Here is a 20,689-nt window from a genome sequence, read left to right on the forward strand (position 1 = left end):
TTATTGGCGTTGTTATTGGAATGTTGCTTGAATTCTTTGTTTAACTGTTAACTTTGATCTTGTTATAATTTATTTATAGGTTTTTTTTTTTAGTTTGTATGCGTAAGGCAGCCCGCAGCAGTTTTAAATGGCAGACAAATGGCCATTGACTCCATGCCCTTCAGGCTACATTGGCACCAGGCCAAAGAATGCGAGAGATCAAGCATGGAAATATGCCTATGAAGCACCCGATGAACCAACCAAAGTGATTTGCATTCGATGTGAAAAAGTAATATCCAAGGGCATTTACCAGTTCAAATATCACATCGCAGGGATCTCAAAACATGATACGAATCCTTGTGAGAGTACAACAGAAGAAATAAAAAGGTTTGCAAATGCCTTGCTCGCAGCTGGAGAGCAAAAAAAATTGCAAAGAGAGCGGAATAAATTGCATGTCAAGGCAGCCATAGCAAAGACCCAGGGCAGTTTCGTTGATGTTCAGGAGGAGGAGGCAGCCATTGAGAGCATGGCCGACTCTTATCGTGGGCTGCATGTCCGCAAACAAGGTGGTTTTTCTTTCACGAGTTCCGCTCCCACTCCCACTCCTACACCTCCTAACACTTCCGCACCATCAGGATCAGCAAGTGCTTCTAGGATAGGGAGCTATTTTGTGCCGAGGCACACACCTAGTGCACAACCTTCATTAGAGGCCACTAGATGGAATAAGGAGGTCCATGACCAAGTGGACAATGCACTAGCAGATTTTTGGGTTTTCAACAACCTTCCTATTAGTGTTGTTGACAGTCCCTATTGGGAGGCTTTGGCCACAGGGTTGACAGTTGCAGGAAAGGGGTACAAGTCCCCTTCTCGTTTTGTGTTGGGTGGCAGGTAAGTGAATAATTTTATTACACTCGATTTCCTTTTAATTTTTAACTTTTTACTTAGTTCTAAATTTTAATTAATTTATCTAGAAATTAGAATGTTGATTACTAAAGTCTAAATCAATTTAAAATTACTAAGAATCTAAGACATAACTAAATTTTGTTTTTGTAGGCTTATTGGAACTGCTGTTGAGAGGGCCAAAGCATTTGTTGAGGAACAGAAACAAGAATGGACAAAATTTGGTTGCACCGTTCTTTCTGACAAGTGGACGGATGGGAAGAGCAGAACCATAATTAAATTTTTGGCCTACTGTAATGATAATGTGGTGTTCCTGAAATCAATCGATGCCTCCAGCAAGGTAAAAAGTGCTCAGACATTGGCATTGATGTTGGAGAACATGGTCTTAGAGATTGGCATTGAAAATGTGGTGCAAATCATCACAAACAATGCTGCTGCATATGTATCAGCAGGTAAACCGTAATTTTATGTTGCATGTGCATTGTGAATTTCACAAGAAGAATTTTTAATAGTTTGATATTTTTGAAAAGTTGGAAACTAATTAGTATTTGCTTTTACAATTGGCAGGAAAACTCCTACAGCAAAGGCACCCCACTCTCTCTTGGACCCCGTGTGCAGCACATGTCCTTGACCTTCTTTTGGAGGACATGGGCAAACTTGAGTGGGTCACTCCAATTGTGGAGGATGCAAGGCGGGTGACAAAATACATATACAATCACCCATGGGTCCTTAGCTTGATGAGAGAGCACACTTATGGCAAAGAAATTGTCAGGCCTGCCGTCACAAGGTTTGCAACGATTTTCTTGACATTGCAAAGCATTCTTGATAATTTGGTTTCTTTGAAGCAAATGTTTGTTTCCAAAAAATGGCTTGATTCCACATTTTCAAAGAAGAGTGAAGGAGAGAATGTTGTGCGGATTGTGTTTGATAAATATTTTGCAGATAAGGCCAATGAAAAGTAAAGGTAACTACAAAACTTTAAGTTTTAGTTTACACTTTACAACTTTATAACATACTAAGTTTGTAACTCAAGTAAATAATAATTTTGTAACTTGTCAACTAATTTCAAATTTATATTGCAGGTGTCTTGAGCCTTTAGTCAAAGTTCTGCGTTTGGTTGATGGAGACCAAACGCCAATGGGTGAACTATATGAGGCCATGGACAAGGCCAAAGAATCTGTCAAAAATTACTACAAGGGGGAAAGCATCAAATATGAACCCATTTGGCAGATCATTGATAGAAGTTGGAATAATCAGCTCCACCAACCCATTCATGCAGCAGGATATTTCCTCAACCCACGTTTTAGGTATACCGTAAGCTCATTCTTACTCAAATTTAAGTTAACGAAGACTTGAGTTCATTTTGCTTTCGTAGGGTGTTGGGTGTGTACTAAAATTGCAAGACTTATTTGTTTTTGGTTTTTGGTTTTAGGGCTGATGGTACATATGCAGATCCTGATGGAGAGGTCATCAGAGGCCTAAGTGAGTGCGTCCAAAAGATGGTAACCAGCGAGGAAACAAGAGATAAAATCATCGCTGAGCAGGAGATCTTCACTTCAGCAGGGGGCAAGGTGTTCTCCACTCCTCTCTGCAAGAGAGCAAGGCTTACACAAACCTCAGGTAATACATTTGCAAACTTCTGAATCTCAAATGCTAAATTAACACTTATGTTTCACTTTTTGTTGTCTATTAGTATTTTCTAACTTGTACAATTTTTGTGATGCAGTGGCTTGGCGGACCACTTGGGGTGCAAGCACTCCAAATCTTGCAAAATTTGCTCTTAGAATCCTATCACAGCCTTGCAACGCATCACATTGTGAGCGCAACAGGAGTTTGTTTGAGGCCATCCACACAAAAAAGAGAAGCAGGTTGTCCCAAAAGAGGATGAATGACATGGTCTATGTGCAATATAATCTTAAATTGCGCATGAAAAGGGCATAACAAGATCCTCTTGGGCCAATCGATTTGGATGAGATAGATCCTTATTATGATTGGATGGCACAGGAGCAGGCTCCCTTATTTACACAGGAGGACATCTCCAATTTGGAGAGGGAGGCCGCGGAGGAGGCTACGGAGGAGGAAGGGGGTGGAACTGGATATGACATCGATTTGGATGACATCGAGGAGGGCGATGATAAGGATGATGACATTGAGCTTACTGCAGAGGACTTTGACATCTTGCGTGCAGCGAATGTGGAGCTACCGACATCTAGTTCTATAGCTACACCATCTCCTACATTGGCACAAACACAGACACAGACACAAGCACAGACCCTGCGGGGTTCTAGTTCTAGAGCTTTACCCTCTCCCGCACTTGCTAATAAAGCGACTGGGAAGAGAAAGAATTAGTCTTGTATTTGACATTTGTACTTATTTGTAGTCATGTTGATGTGCTTATTTGAACTCTTTACATTTGACACTTTATTTATGAGAATACAACTTCTCATGTGTTGTGAACTTGTTAGTGTTTACCGTACTGGTAAATTAAAGCAATGCATACAGACAATGGAACAGAATAGCAGCATTATATTCGCATATGCCAGACATACATTATGCTTCATAAGATCAATGATAGTAGAAGATGATTAATGATGCTTTACAATGATCCCGGACGGGATATAAATACTATCCGCCGAACCCTCCCAAAGGAGTCCGTTGGCCACAAACATTATGTCCGCTACAAACTATTTACCCGTTGGCTACAAAATACAAAACACCAACGACAGTCATTCCGTCGACTACAGAAACACCGTCGGGGCCATCCAGTCGGCTGACAGTTAGTTGTTAGTAATTTACAACTTGTCACTACTTACTTGTTAGTAATTTACCGATTAATAACTCTTTTTGCATTGATATATATCTAAACATGATTGTTTCTTATGTATTGTTAGTAATTAAGTCATTAGATGCAAAAAAAATTGAATTCTGTAAAAAAAATCACATTTTTTTATTAAAATTTAGTGGTTTTTGAGTTCCCAATTTTTTCCCCGATTTTTTGCCTATTTTTCCCAATTTTTCCAGATTAATCTTTTTCAGGCCTAGGTGATTAATCTCCTCAGGCGATTTTTACATCAATGGTGCCAATTTAGGGGCATTACAACTAGTAGCCCTATGCAGACAGAAAATTCACCTTTTACTTCTCTAACCTAAGTTTTCCCCAAATCTACCCACTGATTTAGATACCCTTTTGGGAGCTATGTAACATGTGTAAATATTGGCATATGTTACTTCACAGTCTTGCTCATATTTTGGCTTTTTCTGACTGTCAAACCCTCAGTTAGGCCTCCAATTTCAAGGGAGCTATCAGAAGTTGAATTTGTAACTGAGCTTCAATCATCCAGAGATGTAGAGGAAAATAAACTCATCATGAATCCATCATTTATTTGTGTCAAGAGATGTTTGTGTAGGGTGTTAATCAGTTTTTTTTTGGGCCAGTTTAGGGAAGCTTGAACTAGTCGACCTAGGGCTGCCTGTTAAAAATAGGCACCCGTAAATATTTCAATAAACTCCTCCAGAATCTTGAAGTGGATCCTCCTTACCACCTCTGACCCATTTTGTTTTGAATTTGGCTAGTATAGTCTCTAGAAATCCCAGAATTTCTGTACAAACCCTTAGAAATGAGGATTTCAGAACATGCAGTCAAAGAAATTGCAATATCTACCTCAATTCTTCATCTAATTACCTCAGATTTGATTTAAATGAAACTAGACAACTTCCTTCCTCATTGGAAATTGTTCTCACAACATCACATTCACTTACAAATTCGTACACATTCAATCAAGTGCTCTGTTAAAATGAATCCTGCAAGTTTTATTGAATGTTGGGCAGATGCACCAGCAATTCCTCTAGCAGACCCTTCCTATTCGGCACCAACCACCTCACGAGACTTCCTATGATCATTTAAATAGAATTTGAATGTAAAATCAAACAGTCATAGAGACTGACCTTTCATCTTCCCTCCTAGAAGACACTAGCCCTTGCCCATTGACCTTATTTAAATTGTACTTGGAACTTCAAACAAAAGATGCATAACATATGGTCTTTTATGACACTATTACAATGCTAAACTAAATCAAAATCCTTTTCATGGCCTAATTCTAAAAATGTGCTCCTGATTGGGTGCTCCGGCACCATTCCTCCTATATAAGGATTGATCTTGTTTAAAAAGTTAGGCATAAAAGATCTAGATTGTGATGAACACAAAGATTCGCTAGTATAATCTTCATTCTTCTTTACAGCTTTGCTACTTTCCTCTCTCCAAATGCAACATATCTATTTCGTCAACTAATAAAGGTTGGTGTTTTATAATTGTTTTAGCATTTCTACAGACATGATTGTCCTCTTCACCCAATGTATGATCACCGATATTCATTATTCCCTTCTTTTCAATGTTATGAATATCCTTTCACACATACAGCCCACTCATACAGGCTGCAAAACTTGCAGCTTTGATACCACTGAAATATCCCCAAATAGGGATAATGGAACAATAACAGCATCTCCAAAAATATGCAATAGAGAATTCTGAGATTTGAGTTGTAAACAGATAAACCTTCGACAAACTCAGATCTACACTCAAAATATTTTTCTAATCTCCTATTAATTTATAGGAGTTTTGAAATATTTTGTAATACCAAAAAGTTACAGAAAACACATAGAATTGCTCGGGAATTTCAGAAATTACTTATATTAATTTTTTGAGATGTATTCATCACAATTTGCTCCGTTTTTTGAGATTATGCCCAGAAACCTAGCTGTCTTTGGCAAAACCCTCAAAAATCAGCATTGGATCTCATCAAGATGTCGCCCTTGTCCTTAATGATGCTTAGAAAAAGGTAGGAATCTTGCGATAAGTTTTCCAAATCTGATTTTGATATCTCTAACACACCTACAAAATGGTGTCAAAAACCTGATAAGAATAGGCAACTCTGAAAATGATGTACTAGAGCTTCACATACCAAAGCCCTCCCACCAGGACACACCCTATAGATCAGGGGGTGCCTGTATCTCTCTGCAAACTCAAGGTTTCAACAAAATGTTACAGAAAACACAAATAGAATTGCCCAAAAAAGTCAGAAATTGCTTTCATTGATTTTTTGAGATGAATGTTACTAACAATGTAAATATTCTGCAAATTCTATTTGAACAGACTGATATAAAAACTTCTTTTGTACTGGAGTTGAAGTTGATCAATTCAGAATGATATATTTGACCTTCTTAGTGAGATACAAATTCTGCAATAAATAATATATATTCTGCTATATACTTGAATGAGGCAGAGGATGCTAAAGGAGCAGACTTGTTCTATGTTGTAATGTGCTCGTTATAAACTAAATAATAATTTAATCTTTGTAATGGGCCGATTGATTTATTTTATCTCGGACCCATTTTTATTTTGTTTTCGTAGTTTGTGTTGCCGTCGGCTAATTTTGTACACCTCGGAAAGTTTTTCCCGACGGGTATTTAAGCACGGCTTGTAGGTGGTCTATAGGTATGCTTTTGGATTTGAGATCTCTGTATTGTGGATTCCTGTGGAGTTCGGGATTGTCGCCATTTCGGAAGTGAAAGATCTTCCCTATTTGGCTTGCACAGTTTCGGTGGGATTCAACCCTCACCCTACTCCGTCACTGCATGTATTACTTGTTCGGATCTGGCAAATTGGAGTGCCCTCTCTTGGCAAACATATTCGGAAGAATTTGTGTTCAAATTTTTATTATTGTATTTGGAATTCATATAATCTTTTGTGTTCATATAGCTCTCAATGTTGTGTTCAAATACCTATCCGTACACCTCCATCCATCTCTGTATCTCCTCATCCAAGGTTGTATGGCCTTTGTCTGTTCCGGCTCATTACATTTCACTATCAAAAAAACCCCTCTACTCTTTCCTTTCCGTACCCCCTCACTCCTGTCTTTGTTCACTTGCCTTCACCGTACGGCTTCCATCTTTCTATCTTTGTACGGATTGGATCATTGTGGTACGGCATACCATCATACGGCTTCAATTACAACCTTCAAGTAACTCTGTACGGCGGCTATTTTCATTGTACGGCATGATAACTTCCCAAACACCGTACGGTCAAGCTTATCCACTCTACAGACTTGGTGTTATAACCTTCAGCCATCTTGGTGTCCGTACGGCCTTCATTGGCCTCCGTACGGACTTCATGCATCTACACTCAGACTGTACAGGCCCGTGTACGACACCCACGTCATTATTTATCATTGCTTGGAGGTCGGGTACATTACAATGGTATTAGAGCTCTTCGATCTTGCCAGCTAGTGGACAGTGAATGAGAGTTTATAGCTGAAAGAGAAGGACACATTCCGTTGATCGAATGGCTGACGAACGGGAACTGATCAGTGCTGAACTTGTGGCACTTCTGACGGAACTTACCCGAAATGAGGCACAAATCACGGATACGCAGCGACTCGAGGAAAACCTCAAAACTAGGTTGCCGGTTCGTGGTTCGGTTCTGGGTTCGGGTTCGAGAACCGGTTCGCTGGTTCGACGAAATTTTGGAAAGGGGTTTGGGTTCGTTTGGGTTCGTTAGTACAAAAACATGTAAAAATTAAAAATATATATATATATATATACATTTTTATGAAGCATGAGTTAAAATTAGAATGTAGCATAGTACCATAAACACATTTAAAACTTTAAAACAGCATAAACCATAACATATCAATGTATCATGGTGAGCATACCATCATATAGTAACATAGTTCAATCAACTTCAACATCAAAGATGAAAGATTCAAAACATTTAAAATGGTGTCATTGTTTCACGTTCAAGTGTCATTGTTTCACGTTCAATGTTTAACAGTAACTAATAGAATGAAAATCTATTAAAATTCTGAATTTCTAGTTCTAAGTTCTTCATTCTTCATCTTCATCTTCTTCATATTCATCTTCTTCTTCTTCATCTTCTTCTTCATCTCCTCCTTTGCCTATGCTATTACTTGCACCAAGGCCAATGGGATCAGCAGCAGAATCAACAATGGTATTGACATCAAAGTCATCAAAATCATCAATTGTAAGCGCAGCAGTGGAAGCATCCAAGTCCGCAATCTCTACATCTACATCCCACTTCTTTGTCTCCCCTTCTTTGTATTCTTGACTCTTGTGCGAAAGAAGGCGCAAGTTGTTATGCACAAATACCAGGTTCTCGGCTCTTTTTGATTGCAACCTATTGCGCTTCACCGAGTGGATGAAAGAATAGGTGCTCCAATTTCTTTCTGATGCAAAAGAACTAGCAACCTATAAAGACAACATAAGGTAGGCAATTAAAAAGGAATTAATTCAATCTTATTAAAAAATTCTTTTGAAGATAAAGTGAGCTAATTAAAAAATAAAATAAAACTTACTTGTGATATAACTTTGATTGCAAGGGGCTGCAATGTTTGGAATTTTTGGCCATGGAGGTACCACCAACCATGAGCATGCTTCTTGAACCGATGACGAAGAGCATCATTACTTAGACCTGTAGCATTGACAAATGCTATGAACTCATCCATGATTAGATCTCTTATATCATCATCAGGAAATATTCTTCTAAATGCTGCCTGGTACCCCTCAGACACTTCCATATCTCTATATGGTGGCAACCTTCCTGGTAGATCACAATATTGTGAGCTATAGTATTTGGGGGTCAAGGCATAGGCAAGCAAATGTAATGGAGTGGTCATTTTGTTCCATCTTTCATTAATAATTTTTTGCACTTGTTTGAAAAAGGTCTCTTGCGGATCTTGCTCCTGCTCATTTATAACTTGCCTGATCTTCTCAATCATTGAGTCTATGCCATCATAGAACTCTCCAAGGCAAGGCCTATCCATGTCAGTGTACCTAAGCGTGCTCATAATGGGCTCGATGATCTTAAGGAGATATTCCACACGTTCCCACCATGAGTCAGCCAATAGCCTATCATTTATTTTGTTTGCCCTTTCAGTGTTCTTTTGCTTCCATACACCCCAATTGTTGCTGATTACCATACCTTGAAGTGCATCTTTCACTTGCACAAGTCGTCTTAAGACGATTATATGTGATGCAAAACGGGTCTCAGCAACCTATGACATAAATTAGAGCAAAAAACAACTATTAGATACATATTTTAGAAAACTAAGAAAAGTATACACATTGGCAATTGCACAAGTAAAATATGAAAAATCAGAAATTGTCAAATATTAAAAATTAAATTACTAATTTGAGTTCAAGTTCATTTACCTTCAATAGCTCCAATTTTTAGTAGTTCCTGAAAAGAGATTGAGTCATGTGGTGGTTTGTGACAAACATTTGTATGTCCTCAGCCTCTTCATACATTGTTTTGATCCACTCAATTTGGTTCCCAATCTTTTTTAGCATAAGATTGAGTGAATGGACTGCACAAGGTGTCCAAAAGATATGTGGATATCGTGATTCAACCAACAAACCTGCTGCTCTACAATTCTTTGCGTTGTCCGTTATGACTTGGACAACGTTTCTTGCTCCCACTTGTTCAATGGCCTCAATTAAGATATCAGCAATAAATGGCCCGTCTTTTACTTTGCCCTCACAATCCACCACTTTCAGAAACATTGCCCCTTTAGGGGACACCGCAAGGACATTGCTCAAGGGACGGTTCCTAGAATCCTTCCAGCCATCTGAAACAATTGTCACCCCTGTCTCAACCCATGAGTCCCTTATGGGCTTCAATTGATTTTCAACCCGTTGGACCTCATCATCCAACAAGGTGGTGTGAACTTTCTCATACCCGAGGCCACAATACCCTTTTGGAGCTTCATTGGCACCCCTCAACATGTCCTTCCAAAACGGAGAGCGGACAACATTAAAAGACAACCCATTTGTATAGAGGCATCTTCCCACCTTAATGTCAGCAATTTCCCGGGCCTTGTTTTGAAAAGAAGTTTCTATTGGCCCCTTTCTTTTGTGTACAATGGGGATAGATTCAGTGTCAGTGTCCATTGTAGTATTGAAGAAGGGGTGGTCTTGTACAATAACATCTGAGGGGGCTTGCATTCCCTTAGCTTTTTTACTTTTATTGCTACTACTACCGAGTTCTATTGCCCTACGTCCTTCTCTCTCTTCTGCTGCCTCATGCTCTTCAATATATTTTAACACGGTGTGATTTGGTATAGGGACACCATTTTTGCCAGGGCATTTCTTGACTCCTCTTCCAGCATAACCACATAGATGGCCTACCACATGATAATAAGAACTATTTCTTTCTACATCACATCCTCGACATCTCCAACGGAATGCACCACCTCCTGGAATGGGTTTTATAATGTCTACATACTTCCATAGAGGAGAATCGGAGTTGGTTTCCATTCTTTGTTCGGTGTTGCCTATTGATGAAGAGGTAGATGACATTAATTTCGAACCTTTCCCTATGGCAAGAAATTACTAATTAGATATATGTTCATAATCTATATGCAAGAAAATGACAAATTTTGAAATAATGGAAAAGATTCAAGAACTTAGAACATATGAAGATTGAAAGAAAAATGACATTTTTTTGGAAAAACTAGAACAAAACAATAGTAAATAGAATAAGATCTTACCTCTTGGTCCTTTTCCAGCCATTGCAAGTTTGCAAATGTGTATAAATGATGCACAAACACTTCAAGAACACCAACAAGTATTGCTTCAAACTCCTCCTTGCACAACCGGATGCTTGCTCAAAAACTTATGTGCTCTCCTTCAAGGCAAAACAACCTATTTAGAAACATCAAATGACTATGAGAGAGCAAAAAACCAATTCATAACACCTTTTTAGGGTACGTGGACTCCAAAAATTATTTAAAAATGCAAATAAGTCACTTTATTTCTGCGTCCGTGGGCGGGTTCTTGGTTGGGTTCGAACCTGGTTCGATTTTCCCAGCTTGGTCCGCCCGGGTTCGAACCAGGATTCGAAAATCGAACCCTGGTCGAACCGGACCAGAATCTCGAACCAGTTCGAGGTCCGAAGGGGGGGAGGGGTACCCGTGTAACTTAGCCTCAAAAAGTTGGCGGAGAACAAAATGGGCACAGCGCGGACTCAGTATCAGGTAAGCCACACCCTCAGCCAACACGCTCTCGACCTTCCATGCTGACTTTCCCACCACGGACGGAAGCACATCATGGAGAGAGACTACCAACTTTTGAAGAGATAAGAGAGGACTAGAGGAATGCAAACCTTGAAGAGGACATTTCCTATAAAGATTACGCAGATCTGAGGATGAGATACTCAGGAGGCGGAAACAGAGGAGGATACTTTAACGATGATCTCAAGAGAAAATTGAGTAAGGTGAATCTGTCTCCATTTGACCGATCGGGTTCCATTTCAGCACAAGCGTGGGTGATGAAAGCCGATACCTACTTCCAACTGAATCCTATCCCTGAAGAAGAAGCTATCAAATTTGCTGCGTTGCACTTGGAAGGAGTTCCGCACAAATGGTGGCACCACGGCACCATCACATTAGGGCATGATCAAATAAGGACCTATGCGGAATTTACGGTGAGATTAAAAGAACAATTCGATGGGAAAGACCCCAAGCTCAATTTCAAAGATCTGGCACAACTGAGGCTAACTGGATCCGTAGATCAATTCATTGCGAAATTTTAGAGACTTGTTGTGTTGGTCACGAACATCTCCGAAAGAAGGCGGGCCATGCTCTTTATGGACGGACTGGCAGAACCACTAAAGGACTGGGTGAAGGAATTCAATCTATCTACCCTATCAGAAGCAATTAGTAAGGCACAAAGTATGGCATCGTCATCGGCATCAACCTCATCCTCTCAAAGTCACTCACATCCAAAACCACTGACGTTTCCGAGAGACAAACCTCTACCCAAGAAGCCTTCATTGGATGAAGCCACCCGACAAGAACTTCAAAGGAAGAAATTATGTTTAAATTGCAAGGGCCCTTGGGAGCCTGGCCATCGATGCCTCGGAAAGGGAAAGATCCATTACATCAAGGTGGTGTTCGATGATGAGGAAGAACACGAATAGGAAGAAATGCGGTTGAAGATGACCAACCTAACACTGACACCAACATGGCTAGTTTAAACCATACGAAGAGGATTGTCGCCTTGGTACAACACAAGGGATCCATTGCATTGGCTAGCAGTCCGAGGTGCACAGTTTTCCGTGTGCGGGGTACCCTTCAAGGACAAAGGGTTACAGTGATGTTGGATAGCGAAGCTACTTTGAATTTCATAAACTCATCCTTGGTAAAGCAAAGAAGTCTCCCTACGGAAGCACACACAGGGTTTTCAGGTCAAGGTAGCCGGAGGAACTTTCTTGCCCTGCATGCACCTTGTTCCTCAGCTAAGCATCACAATGGCGAATCACACAGTGACGGAGGACTTTTTCATAGTGGACCTCGCTGACATAGAAGTCATTCTGGGCATACAGTGGATGGAGACACTTGATGAGTGCACTCAGAGTTTCAAGCGGATGGACTTCACTTTTGTGGTTGACGGAAAGAAGGTTGTCCTTCGAGGGATGGCAAATGAAGGTCCGAAGGAAGTTTCCGCACATCGAATGGAGGCAGTCTTGCGACACAATGACGTTGAGTGCACTGCGCATTGTTTTATCTCGGCGGAATCTATGAAGGGGCATCGAACACCTCCACAAGATGATGAACTTCAGGATATTTTAAGTAAGAATGAAAAAGTCTTCATGGATATTCCTCTTGGCATACCACCTTATCGGGGGTTTGAACACACAATCGAGTTGGAATCAGGGGCAAAACCAATCATAACCACACCGTACCACCACCACAAGAAATTCAAGGATGAGATCGAGCGGACGATTCAAGAATTGCTTGAGAAAGGATGGATCCGACCCAGTTCTAGCCCGTTCGCGTCACCGGTGGTATTGGTCAAAAAGGACGGAACTATGCGCATGTGTGTGGACTATCGTGCGCTGAACAAAAGAACAATAAAGAACAAGTACCCCATCCCAAGGATAGATGAGTTGGTGGATGAACTACATGGCGCGGTCTATTTTTCAAAAATAAATCTTCGTTCTGGATACCATCAGATCCGAATGAGGGAAGAAGATGTGGAGAAAATGCCTTTCCGCTGCCACTACGAACACTATGAGTTCCTGGTCATGCCGTTCGGTTTGACCAACGCATCTACTACATTTAAGTCATGCATGAACCACATCTTCAACAAACAGTTGCGTAAGTATCTATTGGTATTCTTTGATGATCTTATTTATAGCAAGACATGGGAGGAGCACCTGAAGCACCTGAATGAAGTTTTGAGTATCATGGAGGAACAGTCCCTGTTCGCCAAGCAATCCAAATGTGAGTTTGGTATGACAGAGATATTGTAATTAGGTCATGTTGTCAGTAAATACGAGGTTCAAGTGCATCAGGAGAAGATTCAGGCAATCCTTGACTGGCCTCCCCCAAAATCACTCACGGATTTGCGAGGGTTCTTCGGATTGTGCAGCTACTACAGGAGATTTGTCAAAGGATTTTCTCAGCTCAGCGCACCTTTAACGGACCTGACGAAGAAAGGGGCTTTCCAGTGGAACGAAGAAGCACAACTCACCTTTGATAAGCTGAAAGAGGCCATGAGCACTTGCCCAGTTCTTGCACTGCCTGACTTCACCCGACCGTTCATTTTGGAATGCGACGCGTTCGGGGAAGGCATTGGAGCAGTTCTAATGCAGGATCGACACCCCATCGCCTATGAAAGCAGGAAGCTTACACCAGCAAAACGCCTGTATTCCATTTACGACAAAGAAATGTTGGCCATCGTACATGCACTAACCAAGTTCTAGCAGTATCTAGTAGGTGCCAAGTTTGTTGTCCGTACGGATCACAATAGTTTGAGATATTTCCTGGAGCAGCAAGACTTGAACGAACGGCAGCAAAAATGGGTAAGCAAAGTTCAGTCTTTTGATTTCGACATTGAATATGTAAAAGGAAAAAACAATGTTGTTGCAGATGCCTTGTCCAGAAAACCCACCATCTGCTCGCTAGACCAGATCTCAGCTGATTGGATGGCACAACTGTTAGTGGAATATTCCAAGAATACTTTTGCCTGCGATATAATGGATGGCCACATCCACGATGATCAATTCAGAGTGGTGGATGATATCATCTACTATAAAGACCAAATATACCTGGTGCCAAAATCCAAACTGAAGCAGAAGATCCTGAAGGAAGTGCACGACTCATCTTTGGCTAGACATCCCGGTTTCCTTAAAACTTACAAAAGCATTCGGGAGAGATTTTCATGGAAAGGATTGAAAGGGGACATGTTGCAGCATGTAAGAGAATGTACGGTTTGCCAATAGAATAAGTCCGAACATACTTCCTGCCGGACTGCTACAGCCTTTGCCTATTCTTGAACATAAGTGGGAAAGTACATCTATGGACTTCATAACAGGTCTTCCAAGGGTGAACGGAAAGGACTGCATCTTCGTGGTGGTTGACAAATTGACAAGATATGCTCACTTTTTCGCCATCCCCTCGAACCTTCAGGCTGCACAAGTCACCAATCTGTTTTTCAAAGAAGTCTTTCACCTGCACGAGTTACCCCAAAACATCATCAGTGATCGGGATGGACAATTCATCAGTATTTTCTGGATAGAATTTTTTCGAACGACAGGGACAAAGTTATCACCGAGCACGAGTTACCACCCGCAAACAGACAGCCAAACTGAGATTGTGAACAAATGGCTCAAAGGCTACCTTCGGAACTACGTCTCAGCACAACAATGCGCGTGGGTCAAATGGATCCATCTCGGGGAATATTGCTACAATACCACGTATCACATCTCAATCGGGATGGTGCCATTCAAAGCTCTGTACGGGCACGAACCTCTCTCCTTCATTGACACAATTTTGGGTGACAATCGCGCTCCAAGGGCAAAGAATTGGCTACAAGAGGGACAGGACATACTGAGAAGCTTGAAGGAGAACCTGCAGCAGGTACAAAATTGATAGAAGGTGTACATCGACAGACACCAGATAGAAAGGAGTTTTGAAGTAGGGGATCTGGTCTATCTCCGGCTTCAGCCATACCGACAGTCCTCGTTAAAGGGAACAGGGAAGGAGAAATTGAAGCCATGTTTTTATGGTCCTTATCTCGTGATCCGTCGCATTGGTGAGGTAGCATACAAACTAGAGCTTCCGGAGGGTAGCTGCATACACAATGTCTTCCATGTTTCCTGCCTGAAGAAGGCTATAGGGCAAAACGTTACTGTCACTACCGACCTTCCACCACTCAATGAGGAAGGGAAGCTCATTCTGGAACCTGCTGAGATTCTCGAAGTACATGAAAAGGCCCTACGAAATCGCACTGTGAGGGAATACTTGGTACGCTCGTGACACCTACCGTTGGACAACGCAACGTGGGAAGGCGAGCACATCCTCTAGCATCCAGCACTGCACTTGCTTGAAGACAAGCAAATTTTGGGACAAGAGGACTGTAATGTCCTTGCTATAAACTAAATAATAATTTAATCTTTGTAACGGACCGATTGATTTATTTTATCTTGGACCCATTTTTATTTTGTTTTCGTAGTTTGTGTCGCCGTTGGCTAATTTTGTACACCCTCGGAAAGTTTTCCCCGACAGGTATTTAAGCACGGCTTGTAGGTAGTCTATAGGTATGCTTTTGGATTTGATTTCTCTGTACTACAGATTCCTGTGGAGTTTGGGATTGTCGCCATTTCGGAAGTGAAAGATCTTCCCTATTTGGCTTGCACGGTTTCGGTGGGATTCAACCCTCACCCTACTCCGTTACTGCATGTATTACTTGTTTGGATCTGGCAAATTGGAGTACCCTCTCTTGGCAAACATATTTGGAAGAATTTGTGTGTTCAAATTTTTATTATTGTATTTGGAATTCATATAATCTTTTGTGTTCATATAGCTCTCAACATTGTGTTCAAATACCTATCCGTACACCTCCAGCCATCTCTGTATCTCCTCATCCAGGGCCGTACGGCCTTTGTTTGTTCTGGCTCATTACATTTCACTATCAAAAAACCCCCTCTGCTCTTTCCTTTCCGTACCCCCTCACTCTTGTCTATGTTCACTTGCCTTCACCGTACAGCTTCCATCTTTCTATCTCTGTATGGCTTGGATCATTGTGGTACGGCATACAACCGTATGGCTTCAATTACAACCTTCAAGTAACTCCGTACAGCAGCTATTTTCATTATATGGCGTGATAACTTCCCAAACACCATACGGTCAAGCTTATCCACCGTACGGACTTGGTGTTATAACCTTCAGCCATCTTGGTGTCCGTACGGCATTTTGGGCAGCCGTACGGCATTCATTGGCCTCCGTACAGACTTCCTGCGTCTACACTCAAACTGTACAGGCCTGTGTACGACACCCATGCCATTATTTATCATTTCTTGGAGGTCGGGTACATTACATATGTTTTGTGTGTCCTTTATCCACATCCCCATCTCATATTTATAGGGCACCCAAGAGTCATGTCCTAGGAAAGGACATAACTCTTCCTAGGTCGGCCCCACAAACCAAATGGCAATTTTAACCCAGATCCCCATCTCATATATAATAAGAATTAGTTAGTAACTATACTAACATACAATATTATACTTAGAACAAATCGTATGCTCTAAAGAGACGCCAATCAGGCAAGTGCCATAAGATATTTAAATAGGTTAAATCCTTCAAAGGATATTAATGCTTTGCTAGACCCGTAAGGCCAGCACTTCAGACCATTATATTAACTGAGTTATTTTAGGATTAACACTCCCTCTTAACTTGATAATCATAATGAGAGATAATCATATCTAGCAACATCAATTACAATGACTAAGCAAAGATTAATACTCTATATCTATCTAAATCTTCTAAGCATGTGGTATCACTAAACACATGATACAATGTCATATTACCATACCTGTGATACGACTTATCACTTATGATAACAAAACTTGCATGAAATGCAATATACAGGTTAAAATCTAGAGAGTAATAAAATTATTTATTTATCCAAGTTGTGACTCATAGGAACTAGCATTCCTATATCACAACATGATCCTGAGTTAAGATCTACTAGACCACAGGCTAAAATCTGAAGAATAATAAAGTTCTTCTTTTATCCAAATTGTGACTCGTAGACATAACAATGTCTACATCACAATGTGATCTTGAACTCATCTAGATCTGTTAGAACTCTATTGTTTAGTACATTATCTAAGAGATCGTCATCTCTCATAATGTCTTTTATACAAGTGTTCATTATCTCAGTGATCATCACCTCTTAAATAATGAATACAAATGGTGGAGCCCATAACAGTCAATAGCCTGACAATAAAATTGTTTTATTAATAATTTAAAGAATACAAAATTTATAATTCAACCATACCAAGTCTTTTCTTGAAGTGATATATCTTCACTCGAAAGAGAGGTTTGGTAAGAATATATGTTGTTTGATCTGCAGTACAAATGTATTCTAATTTTATAGTATTCCTGTCTACCATATCTCTAACATAATGGTAAGGAATTTCAATATGTTTGGACCTGTCATGAAAAATTGGATTCACGAAAAGCTTGATGGAATTCTGATTATTACAATGAATAATAGTAGGATTCATGGCTTGACCAAATAGTCCCACAAGTAACTTCCTAAGCCAAACTGCTTCCCGACAGGCCATCGCTGCTGCAATGTATTCGGCTTCTATGGAACTTTGTGCTATTGAAGACTGTTTTCTACATATCCATGATATCATTGATGATCCTAAACTGAAACAGCATCCAGAAGTACTTTTTTCTATCCTTAACACTTCCACCCCAATCTGAGTCTGTGAATCCATGTAAATCCAAGTCAACTTTCTCATATTTGAGCCCAAGGTTAAGAGTGCCTTGTAAGTATCTCATAATGTGTTTGACTGCAACAAGGTGAATCTCCTTTGGCTCACACATAAACTAACTTAAGGCATTAACAACATAGCATATATCAGGTCTTGTATTTACCAAGTACATAAGGGGCCCAATCATTTGTCTGTAGAGAGTAGAATCTATGGAAGGTGATTCTGCTACTGCTTCTTTAAGTTTATGTAGATTAGTCTCCATTGGAGAAGACATAGACTTCCAATTCCACATTCCAAATCTCTTCAAAATATCTAATGTATACTTCCCTTGATTGAGTATAATGCTGTCAGAATTCTACCGTACTTCCAGTCCTAGGAAGTAATGAATAAGTCTCAAGTCTTTCATTTCGAATTCTCTAATTAGATCTTTCTTGCATTGATCTATAAGATGATCATCACCTATTATTAGTAAATCATCAACATACAATATCAAACTTACCCTATCATCTTTATCCCTTTTATAATATAGATTTGGATTGACTTCATTTTTGGAGAATCCTAAGCCAGTGAGATACTTATCAATTCTTTCATACCAAGCCCTTGGAGCCTGTTTAAGCCCATAGAGAACTTTCTTGAGTCTACAAACAAAAACGTTAGGATCATGAGTTTCAAATCCTTCAAGTTGCTCCAAATATACCTCTTCTGCAATCTTTCCATTCAAGAATGTTGTTTTTACATCCATCTAAATGTACTTTCCATCCCTTCGATGCTACGATAGCTAGGACTACTCTTACAGAGGTGTATCTGGCAACAAGAGCAAAGGTTTCTTCATAATAAATCCCTTCTTTCTAAGAGAATCCCCTAGCTACAAATCCAGCTTTATATTTTTCAATGCTACCGTCAGCAACATGCTTTATTTTAAATATCCACTTGGAAGGAACAACAGATTTTCCTTCAGGTCTTGGAACAATTTCCCAAACATCATTCTTCATAATAGATTGGTATTATTCTGTCATATCTTCTTTCCAAACTGTATGTTTAATAGCATCTGAAATATTGGTTGGTTCTAATTTAGAGAAATCATTCATGTTTGTTGTATAACTAGAAAAAAATTTGAATCTTTTGCTTTCTCTGACTATTCCAAATGGTGCAACGAAGTCTTGTGCTTCCTCTACTATTTTAAAGGCCCAAAGTGGTAATTTCTTAGAATTTTGAGTTTCTTCAAGATTTAAAGTTTTGAGTTTCTTCTTCAATTTCTTCCATGTTCTCCCTCTGAGACTCAGATTCAGTATTTCTTTCAGAACTAGGTAAAGGAGAGGGTTCTTCAAAACTTGGGGCTCTTTTAAATGCTAAATCTTCTTTAAAAATTGCATCCCTACTAAGTTCAATATTTCTCTAACCAGGTATGAAAATCTTATATGCTTTAGATGTTTCAATATACCCTACAAAAATATGTTTCCTCCTAGAGGGTTCTAATTTAGTTCTCTTTTCTGTTGGAACATGAATATATCGAGCACCCAAAAATCCTAAGATGACTTATATTGGGTTTAACCTTAGTAAAGACTTCTTCAGGAGTTTTATCTCTAAGGTAGGAGTGAGGACTTTTGTTTTGAATATGGACAGCACTACAAGAGGCTTCTACCCAAAGATAATATTCCAGATTTTGATCAAATTTATAGCGCTAGCAGCTTCTATAATTGTTCTATTCTTCCTTTCTACTACCTCATTTTGTTGCGGGTTATAAGAAACGGTATACTCCCTCTTAATTCTTGTTTCTTTACAATACCTTTTAAACAAATCTGAGGTGTGTTCCCTTTCATTATCAATTCTAAGAGTTTTAATTTTATGTCTTGATAAGTTTTCAGTTAAGGTTTTAAATTCTTTAAATCTCTTTAGGATTTCTTTGCATTTTAAGAAGTAAATCCAAGTTTTCCTAGAAAAGTCATCTATAAAAAGTATATAGTACCAGAATCCTCCAAGAGAAGGAACAGACATAGGTCCACATAAATTTGAGTGGATTAGTTCCAGAACATTGTTAGTTTTTCTAGTGCTATCATGACATGGACTTTTGGTGTTCTTACCTAGAGCGCATCCTTTGCACATGCTTGAGTGATCTTTATTCAGTTTAGGCAAACCAGTAACCATCTTCTCCATAGTTGATAAAATTTTGAAATTTAGATGTCCTAACCTTCTGTGCCATATTTCATTTATATCCGCAGCTTCATAAATTAAGGCTCGAGTATTTAATATCGCCATCTCATACATAATCAGAATTAGTAACTATACTAACATACAATATTATATTTAGAACAAATCGTATGCTCTAAAGAGACGCCGATCAGGCAAGTGCCATAAGATATTTAAATAGGTTAAATCCTTCAAAGGATATTAATGCTCTGCTAGACCCGTAAGGCCAGCACTTCAGACCATTATATTATCTGAGTTATTTTAGGATTAACAAACAATGTACAAGATAATGCCCAAAAACCTAGCCATCCTTATAAAAAACCTCAAAAAATCAACACCGGATCTCATAAGTCGTCACCCTTGTCCCTGTTGATGCTAGCCTCAATGGTGCTTGGGAAAAGGTAGGAATCTTGCTAAAAGTTTTCAAAATCCAATACTGATATCTCTAAAACACCTCCAAAATGGTGTCCAAAACCTGATAAGAGCAGGCAGCTCTGAAAATGATGTACAAGAGCGTCACAAACCAAAGCCCTTCCACCAGAACACACCCTATTGATTAGAGGGAGCCCATATTTCTCTCCAAACTCAAGGGTTTCAAGCCTCATGCCAAAAGATTGCAGCAGCAATAGAGAAAATCGTGATTGCAAAATGAGCTCCAAGATATCCCTAGTTTGTTATATAATAATTCCCAACATAATGACTCAATCTCAATCACACATCCATTGCAAGCCCAATCCAGTTCTCCAAATAAAACGCACAAAAATAACTATAAGCCAAAAGGCTCCTTATTTTCCTAAGCCCCCCTTGAACATTTTGGCACAT

At 39.7% G+C, this 20,689-nt stretch overlaps 2 protein-coding genes across 4 annotated transcripts in view; both read right to left on the bottom strand.

Annotated features, from left to right (window-relative positions):
• Positions 1 to 20,689, bottom strand: part of LOC149553405 (spatacsin carboxy-terminus protein) — a 185,624-nt gene that overhangs the window by 160,569 nt on the left and 4,366 nt on the right. The gene's annotated exons all lie outside the window — the stretch shown is intronic.
• On the bottom strand, positions 7,645 to 8,675 carry LOC149553406 (uncharacterized). The gene is made up of 2 exons (XM_089789887.1): positions 8,247 to 8,675; positions 7,645 to 8,139 (listed from the first exon to the last, which is right to left on the bottom strand). Exons 1-2 carry the CDS (start codon positions 8,667 to 8,669, stop codon positions 7,759 to 7,761), a joined length of 804 nt encoding a protein of 267 aa, XP_089646013.1. The 5' UTR covers positions 8,670 to 8,675; the 3' UTR covers positions 7,645 to 7,758.

This window comes from Cupressus sempervirens, chromosome 6, assembly GCF_028749045.1.
Source record: "Cupressus sempervirens isolate cs-2001-9-10 chromosome 6, ASM2874904v1, whole genome shotgun sequence".
NCBI lineage: Eukaryota > Viridiplantae > Streptophyta > Pinopsida > Cupressales > Cupressaceae > Cupressus > Cupressus sempervirens.

Bases quoted from the DNA above. Each gene is read 5' to 3' on its own strand.
- LOC149553406 (XM_089789887.1), bottom strand. From the start codon at position 8,669: ATGATTGAGAAGATCAGGCAAGTTATAAATGAGCAGGAGCAAGATCCG. The intron at 8,140-8,246 runs GTAAGTTTTATT...TTGTCTTTATAG, and splicing joins CAATCAAAGTTATATCACAA to GTTGCTAGTTCTTTTGCATC.